The following is a 9647-nucleotide window of genomic DNA, read 5'->3' as shown; positions in this document are numbered from 1 at the left end:
CCAGATTTGACAGTAAATCTGACTGTATTGGATTTCTGTATTCAATTTCCAACTGAAATTTGGTTGTATAAAAGTGGAATGAATTGATTTCATTCGATTATTTGGTTTTTTTTTTAGAAATGGCACATTTGCTTGATAGGGTATGAATTTAACTTCATTGGAAAGCAGTTATTGAATTACATAGAATTAGACTAAACTGGACTGGATGGGAATTTTACATACAGATAGATTGAATTGGTTAATGTAAAATTTCAGTACGATTACAATTTTATTGAGTTTCCCTTTGGGATCAATAAAGTATATTTGAATTAAATTTGAATGAAGTCTATTTAATTGGATTTGAATTTGAATCCAGTGTTATTGAATTAAGTCAGATTTTACATTAGTATTATTGGCTTTCATCAACAGTTGACACAATTAGATTGTTTGCGGCTGGCATACCCAGTTTGGAGATGGAGTATGACATGTCGAAATATTCCTCAAAGTAGTCAAAGATTATCTTTGTTGTGTTCGCTGCGTATTCTGCAGTCGCTAACTGGCTGGGCTGGGCGTAGATCCTCAGCTGCAACAGAAAACACCAGAATGATGACTGAAAATTTCCAATATTTGTTTCAATATTTGTTTTAAATGAATCCACGGTTAGTGGTGGATTTTAGGAAACTTACAGGAATATTACTGGCAGAGATCCTTTCCACAAAGCCAAACTGGTGGACAGCAAAACAAACCAAGTAGGTACTCATTGGAACAGATTTCTCGAAGGACGTTTTTAATTTATTCCCAGACAGTTCTTCAGGTGGACCCTGGAAAGTCAAAGCAAAATGATGATAGTTAGTTTTAAACATCAACTTGAATTTGTAGTAAGATCCTCAGGTTAAAAAATTAGGTCACAAGATTTAATATGTTGCTTTTAATAGTCAAAACACCAAACCTGGCTTTATAATCAAAATATATTGTATGCATACTTTTTAAACTAAAAACCTAATAGATGGGACTTTAATGCAAAAGCAAAATAGCTGTTCATTGTTGGAGGTGGAAAATATATTCCTAAAAGAAAATGGCAAAAACATTGATCTTTACCCAATGCTAGAACTGATGTAGGATTAATTGACATATGTGCTATGTACATACGTGCTATGCTTTTGAAACTCCCTATATTCCAAGTACTTTTGTACCTAAACACCAACTATAATAAGCTGCTTACATAATCTGGGTGTGCTTAAAATCAAATCAAATCAAATAATAAAGACATTGCAATTTAGCACAAAGACATTGTGCAAAAGGAGCAAACTGTGAGGTGTTGTGTGTTTGGATTTGGTCCAACCTGCAAAGAGGCTCTGGGGATAAGCATTGTGGCAGTTTAGCAAAACTTTATTTGAAAAACTTACTGATGGTGTGGCAGATGGAAAGCAGGAAATGCAGGTAGAAAAAGTAATAGTCACAGTATTGGGCATGTAGTGTAACGGAAGAAACCAGTGATTAGCAATAAAAACCAGGGAGCTTGTCTGCAGAGGGGAGTGTGGAGAAAGGAATCAAACAGATGATAATGCAAAACAAACACAAGAATAAACCAAGAACCTAATCACAACAAATTAACTAAAATGGAACCAACAACAGAAGATAAACAGCAGATAAAGACAGAGATATAGAAGACAGCCAGAAACTCCAACACCTAAAGATCATGACAGATGCAGAAGGCTGATGTCTTCCATCAAACAGTTGTTTTGATTCATTTCGCAAATGACTCAAAACTGGGGATCTAGCTTGGACCTAAGTTACAGGGAGTTTAGCAGTTTTATGACCAATAAGAGGCCTATTTTTGGCCCTCTTTACACTGTGCTAAAGTGGTCGACGTACAGTATACATCATAACTGAGCAGAAATTAATAATAACGATAATAAAAATAAGCAATTCCTGCAAACAGTCTTGTATCTTTGGGTTTCAGAGTCTGACCTACCAGTGATAACAGTTCCATTTATGTCCCATATTACAGAATCCAGGCCTACCTCAGGTGGCATGTTGGAAAGAGCGCCATAGCTCTTGTCATGAGTGATGGAGATATTATAGGTGGCTTTCTTGTTTGGTTCGTCAAAGCAGGGGAATGACTTCCGGGCATCTGTAGGCTCGTGATCTGTTGCAGCAATCTTCCTAGTGAGAAAATAAAGAAGATATGTACAGCATGTCCTCAACTGGCCGTCTAGTGTATGCCAAGATTTCTGCACTTTAGGAATTATCTTGTAGTTGCTAAAGTCCTATTTCTAATTCTCTTCAATCATCTTATCTTTGACATTTTGGTATCTAGAAACCAATTTCAAGACTGGACAGCTGTAGCAGTTTAGCAGATAAGTAGCCTCACAAATATTTTTGGACTTGACCCGCACTGAATGAAAAATCAGCTAAAGAGATGTAGAAAGACCTTCAGACAGCCTAGAGAACTGCTGATAAAGACGTCTATCATAGATCACAGGAAGAAACTGATCATCATAACACTGATATTGCTCAGTCTAAAATGCCCTAAATGTTATCTGAAGAAGTAATTGAACACGTTGATTCTTTTAAATGGCATAAGTGTCTGATGTCACTGGCTGCAGAAATATTGTGTCTTACTTGGTCACCCCCTCCTCTGTGTAGATGACCCGATAGAATCCCACCACAGATCCATTGAGCCAGCCCTGGAAGTCCAGACTGAGCACGTACATCTCTCCTGGGCCGGTGATGGGGAGCTCCTCCACGGCCTCCACCACCACATATTGCTCAGATTTGTATTCAAAGCAGCGTTTGACCCCCACTTCCCTCTGCCCCCCCTGGCTGTCCTGCACCTTCAGCCTGGGCATGGCGCTGACAAACGTCTCCCTGATGTGCAGCCACAGGTGATGGGTGGGTTTACTGACTTCCACCTGGATGTCCACTGTTCCCGTGTAGGTGTCGCTGTCCAGGTCCGGCTCCAGGTGAAGGTCATAGTGGTTCGGTTTCACGTAGTCAGGCAGACGGAAATTCTTCCAGTCCCCACTGGAGTCGGACGAAGGCAGACAGGGTCCTCTGTCCGATGGAGGGGGCTCTGTAGGTTCTCCTGTGGGGGCCGCTGTGGGGGCTGCTGTGGGGGCTGGTGGGGAGGAGGTGGTTCTAGTGAGGCCAACCCCTAAACCCACAGCCAAGGAGCAAACCACCACAGCTGCACAGATGATGGCTGCATGTTTGCCTCGAATGCAGTAACGCTTCTCCTTGCTATCTGAGCCCATGCTCATGTTGTCTGGCATGTTGCCTCTCACTACAAACTTCCAAAGGTAACGGGGCTGTGAATTTGACCCGGAATCAGAGCTCCTGCGGGGTTCGGATTAGCTGTGCGAAAGCTGAACCAGAGCTTGTCCCTGTGGTGCTGAGGGGAGGAGAGAGAAAAGAGGAGGAGAAGTAAAAAGAGAATCTCCCACAGTCACTGAGAGACTTGCTCAGTCTTGCATGATTACAACACGCCCCTTTTTGTTAAACAACTACAGTCTGCCTGTAAATCAGCCGTTAAAGGTTTAACAGCCTGTGTAACTGGATTACAAAACTACATAAACAAGCCTGATGGTTTGAACCTGCATACCTGGAGGGGATAAAACTTCTATCTGTCCGGCTGATGGAGAATGCAACCCGATGTTTGGACACATGCTGTTGCACGTACTTGGAGGTCAACACAAAAAAGAAAAGTGTGAACTACAGACCAAAACAGTGACTGGATTGTGCTGAGTGGAATTAACTCTTCAGAAATAATCTGCTTTTCCCGGTTTTTCTGATTATGACGCAACTAACCTGATAAAACAAACAGGAAAACTCAATTAAAACAGACTCCGATGACACACATACACAGGAAAAAAAAAAAGTGATACAGATTTTACGTTTCACGAAACCTGAAAAAAACATTGTGTACTTTTCATCGAGACTTATATCTAGCAGGAATAATTAGATCCAATATAGAGCAGGAGGAAAGAATATGTACTGCTGAGTCACTGGTTGCCACGGCGATTCCCTCCTTTTCCTGGAAGTGGGAAGCAGTGGGGAGCATGACTCTACGGCACAAACCCATATCAGACAATAATTTAAGCCTCAAATAACAGTAACTCTGTGAAACCACAAGTTATAACAAGGAAACTGAGAGGCAAACCAGTAGCTGACCAATCGGTGATCACAGTTTGTCCCGAAGCAAAAGGCCTCTTATCTGCGGGAGATGCAGAGCCTTTAGCTCCGACGACATTCCTGGGATTTTACATTACGAACGCATTGCGGTCAGAAGAATTTCATTAAAGAACATCCGTAAAAATGATTATATCCCGAGCATTTAGACGGTGAAAAACCTAAAAGCAGTATAGGAAAATATAAAAGATGTAAAAGACAACGTTGTTAGACGGGGAACTAACACATGTTCTTCTGTACGAAAGTAACCTTAATTGTAGAACTAATGGGTAATGCTTGGTGCTAGTTCTACTGAGATTTATGTGTTTTGGAGGTATGTATGTTGCGACTTCTGGTTGCATAAGCTGAATCTTTGTCAGCTATTATCGGTTAACAGGACTCCAATTTTGCACAAAGGGTTTAATTGGCAGTGTGAAGCAAAATTTGCACTAATACAGAATTTCACCATAAATTCTTTCTATGGATAGCTCGATGGCAGTATAAAAACATTTTGTTTGCAAATTTATTTGCATATCTTTCTGGTAAATTAGGTTAAAAAAATGTCTCTATTATCGCTGTGAGCTATTACAACATATTTGTTTGTCTGAGGTTAGATCGGCCTTCGGTAGCCATACATGTCAATTCTGTCCTGTATCTTGGAGATACTATATGTGAGGTTAAAGAGAGGCTTCAATTCATAATACATAGCTCTCATGTGATTTCACATATCCGGGCACTCTGTCACTAACCACCATGTTGGTAGGCCGAATCGTTTTTTACAAAGCTTGCCGTTTTTATTTTATGTTGGCTGAAAGGATGTTCCAACCAAGTAAACTGAGGCAAAGCGCAGTTTTCACTACATCCCAAAAAAAAAACTGAAAATGTGAAGGACCACAAACAAAGGAGTATAATGCTGAACATCGGCGAGTCTTGCTTGGAAACACCGTCGAAAACTGCAATAATCTGCTCCGATCACTTTTATTCTTGTAACTAATCTGTTCATTTTATTGTGTCTCTGTTATGGTTACCTTAGCTATGCTATGCTGAACCCCCACATGGTAAACCCTCGCTCTGCCTGAGTAGTCCCTTTAGTATACTATAATTTTGAGCGCTAGTTATCTGTTGTGCAGGCACTCTTCATGTTCACTAAGTAATTACCTATGTCATAGTAAGATACTGGAGGTAGGTAGATCCCGACAGCAACGATTTTGTGGATGTTTCGTTCTCTTGCACATTGGTCAAGAATATCAATATGTTTTTGCTTGCATCGCCTGGCATTGGCTAGCATTGCTAGCATTGGCTAGCATTGCCTAGCATTGGCTGGCATTGGCTAGCATTGCCTGGCATTGGCTAGCATTGGGTGGCATTGGCTTGCATTGCCTAGGGCTGGGCTTGTCAAACAAAATGGCAGTTTAATGCCATGGATTATTTCCGTTTCAGATGAGTGGGAACTATGTATTTATATATTTTTAAAAATTGGGCTGAGATATAACAGCTCCAGGAAAAGGAGGGGATGAGTTAGAGTTTGGGTGTGTACACTCTGCACTCTGTTTTGATTTGACAGAAAACTGTGACCCGTTTACTGATGAGGGACCCCAACCCTAACTATAGATGAGGAGATAAGCTTGTGGGCATGAAAGCAGATCAAAACAAACAAAAACATCTATGTTTTACTGGATCTAAATTTGAGGGCTGCACAGTAGCGCAGTTGGCAGCACTGTTGCAGCATGAAGGTCATGGGTTCAAAACTAAAATTGACCTGGTAAGATGAAAAAAAAAAGTCCTGCAGAATAAGAAATCTGGTGAAATGCGATAAAAACTTGGGAGACGGAGACATGAAGGTTATAGACTGAAGGGGATTTTAAATGTGTCAACAGGAATTTGATACCTAAACCATCTTCCTGTCTGTCCAAATCTACCCATATCTGATTTTTTTTTTTAGCTCTTAGATAAACTGTTTTCTTCACATCTGTTCTCTTATTTGATTGCAATTGTCATTTTCTCTATTATAACTTGTTTTAATTTATGATTTGGTTTCTGCTTCAGGAACAAAGTACTTTCACAGACTCATATCTGACTCTGAGTGTTATCAATCTTAGTTTTTTGCAGTTTTATGGTGATAAGACGCGTGAGATAGATAACACATGTTATGGCGTCCCTATCCTTGACCTGATGTTTGCACATTGTGGTCCAAACATTCATCATGACAGTTCATTCACAAGCTGAAGTGGCTGAATAAGGTGTAGTTTCAGTAATTACTCACTTATTAGGTCCCAAAAGTAAATAACCGAGGTGAGAACTCCATAGTAAACTGTGATTACCTCCCCACAGTCAGTTAAGTGGTGCTTTGCAAGGATCAGATTGAGATCATCTTAAATTTACCTGTCACTATTTTTTGGATCCTCTGGGACAAACAGCCTCGACTTGTTTTAATTTTCCCTGAACACTCCTTTTTTTTTCTCCCCTACATTACAAAAAAGTATGGGTGACTACAACTGCCAAAAAAAAAAAAAAAAAATATTAAAACAAGAACTATAAAAAAGATTTTTTTATCCATGTTAAACTACTGCTTAAGTTTAGGTCAATGCCATTATCACAGGTTATTTAATTGAAAAATAATTTTAGTTCCTGTCATTTATTTGATAGCCATGTATCTTTTGTTTTATTTTCCCTAAAAGTATGTATGCATATTTTATTTTAATCTACTTTCCAAGCACAAGCCTGAAGGCTGCATGGACGTTCAAAAGGAAGTTAATCAGTAAATTATTGCTCAAATATATCCTTAGATGATTGAATGGAAGATAATGACTATCATATAGTAGATATGCAACCAATGAAATGTGTGAACGTAATTATCTTATATATACACGTTCACACATTTCATTGGTTGCATATCTACTATATGATAGTAATTATCTTATAGATAGATAGATAGATAGATAGATAGATAGATAGATATACATTTGTTTTACGGTTGCATCATGAATTTTATGCGTCATATTTAAGTATTAGTCAGTGGGCGGTGCTACCACTGCTCTCTCTGATGCAAAAGGTAATATTTATGGTTTCAAGGGTCAAAGAATAATTTACTGTCACCATGATATTAGATTTGTGTAATTAATCACAGGCACATTTAAATGACTGTGCAGATAATCATCCACTCATTTAATAAATACTTTGATTTCCAGTTTTATTTGAGTTGTGACATAATGTCTTAATAGTTATTTATTTATTATGTTTATTCAAACTGTGGCGCTTCCAATTTTGTTTGGAGTCAATGCTGATCTGCAAACCTGTTAATAAGAGGGGACCCTATAAAAACCACTGAGACAGCACACATTTACAAAAAAAGTCTTTAATATTCATCTAAAAGTATTTTCATTTTCTTTCAGCTATCAAGAAATACAGGTTTGCTAAAATACATCTGCAGCTACATATAGTACATTCAGAAACTAGCAGTTTTAAATGTGTACGGTCTTTGTTTTGTTTTCCCACCAACACGTGCAATAAAACGTGCTCACGTCAGTTTTGTCTGCATACAAATCAAGGTTTGTTTCAGACTAACAAATCTGTTTCAAAGCATTATATATCTTTTTAATCAGAAACATCGCTGAAATCCTGCAGACGTTTGACTATCAGCTTTCAAATCCAACTGAACCCAATTTATTTAAGGGACGTATGTGCTGTAAAATCCACATTAAGGCAGCGAATCTACTCCTGACAGGAACGCAGCACAGAACGCACGCAGCTCGTCACCAGCAGGATCAAATTAACAACTTGGTGGGGAACTGATCTTCTGTTTTCCCATCAAAATGAGGAGCATGTTGAGTCAGAATCATGGTGAAGCGTCTGTGTCTGAGGTTCCTCGGGAACCTGGTTCCATATTTGAGCAAATAGAGGTTCTGAGGCAGATCCAGGTGATTTGGGGACATCTCAGTGTGAAGAACCGAATTATTGGGAGGCCTTTCCATTTACCTGGAGAACTAAAGGTAAGTAAAATGTTCTTGAAATTAGTGTATTTGTCCTTGATTTGAGCAGGTAAATACGACAATTTGCCAATGGAATGAGTATTTTGTCCCCTAAAATAAGATAATTAGACATATACCTGTGTAGTTATCTAGGTCATCGCAACAGCAAACCTGCTTAACTCGGACTCAAACCAAGAACTTAGATAATTAGATATAATGCACTTATAAAAAAAGATGATGGAGATGAGTTGTTCCTATTTTAAGTACATAAATCTTAATTCATTGGCAGATCATTTAACCTTGCCTGTTCAAATCAAGGACAAACACACTTTCAAGTAATTTTTACTTATTTTTAGTTCCTTTTTTGCAGTGTAAGTTTTCAGATTGTATACAGCAACTACTAAGGTTGTTGTATCACCATCTAGCATCAGCTCTGCAGAAACACACAACATATTACAGCTTTATCTCTGCTCCTTATAACAGAATTTCCTAAGAAGAGGTTCTTCTTAAAATAACTCTAAAGCCAAACTGCTTCCTTCAGCAGTAAACATCCTGACAGTCCTCAAATGTAGCACATTAATTAAAGGTAATTGATATTTAGAGGATAAGCAGAAGACAGCGCTGTTAAAAAAAAAAAACAACATGCAGCAGCAAACAACAGGAAGATGTCAAACGGTGTGCCAAGATGGATGGAAAAGCTGCAGCAGGGCTGCTACAGTTTCTCATGTTTTGCTGATGATGTGATTCCGTTGTTGTCTTTAACCCGCGACCCTCACTGACTGAGATATAAAGGTGGGACGTTCCCTCTGGAAATGCTACTTTTCAAGCAGAGATGTTAAAGTACACTCAACGGCCTCTTTATTAAGTACATCTTAAATTAGTTTATTGAAAGTAGTACCTATTGACCGCAGGCCTTATTTGAGACGTAATGAATTTATAAAAGAAAAGAAAAACTCTTCTCTCACCCACCCCTATTTCTCTGGGTGGGATGGGTGACTGTTAATCACGTGTTGCGTGTTTAAAGATGGTATTCTGCATACATTGTTCTATTCCATTGTTCAGTTTGAAGCAGGTGGTCTTCGCCACATTAAAATGGGTAAATGCATAGAGTTACCGCCATATGCTGTTCGCTTAAGGTGTACCTAATAAAGTGGCCGGTGAGTGTATATTGGTGTGCTGTTCCAAAGTGATGGCAGGATGGAGCCGGAGACGGGTAGATGGATCAGAGCTTTGTCTCCAGTAATGAAAACATTGATCCGGTCTGTCGCGGTGAAGGAGGAGCAACAAAGAGACGCTTTGGATTCACTGCTCCAGCTACAGCCAACCCTCAGCTATGGTAATTAGATTTGGGTCACGACCACAAGAATGAGATCCTGGACACAACTGGCTGAAATGAGCTCCCATGTCGCAGGGGTTTTCAAGCTCTCCCTTATAGGTGGGAAGAGGACGACCGTCTTCTGCACTGCAAAAAGGGAACTAAAATTAAGCGAAATTCCCTTAAAATTTGTATATTTTTACTCAATTTGAGCA

The 9647-nt window shown here is 39.2% G+C and overlaps 1 protein-coding gene across 1 annotated transcript in view; it reads right to left on the bottom strand.

Moving 5' to 3' along the window:
* LOC105919028 (glutamyl aminopeptidase) overlaps nt 1–3362 on the bottom strand; it is a 21936-nt gene extending 18574 nt beyond the window's left edge. The window contains exons 1-4 of the mRNA XM_036150869.1: nt 2605–3362; nt 2004–2145; nt 666–800; nt 442–562 (exon numbers count right to left, since the gene is read on the bottom strand). Of these exons, the coding sequence (XP_036006762.1) occupies nt 442–562; nt 666–800; nt 2004–2145; nt 2605–3254 (1048 nt within the window). The 5' untranslated portion in view covers nt 3255–3362. The remainder of the gene's footprint in view (nt 1–441; nt 563–665; nt 801–2003; nt 2146–2604) is intronic.
* Between the last annotated feature and the right edge of the window lie 6285 nt (nt 3363–9647).

Source organism: Fundulus heteroclitus, chromosome 19, assembly GCF_011125445.2.
Source record: "Fundulus heteroclitus isolate FHET01 chromosome 19, MU-UCD_Fhet_4.1, whole genome shotgun sequence".
NCBI classification, from domain to species: domain Eukaryota; kingdom Metazoa; phylum Chordata; class Actinopteri; order Cyprinodontiformes; family Fundulidae; genus Fundulus; species Fundulus heteroclitus.
Note: the sequence above shows the minus strand (reverse complement) of the source record. Positions and strands in the feature narration are given on the sequence as shown.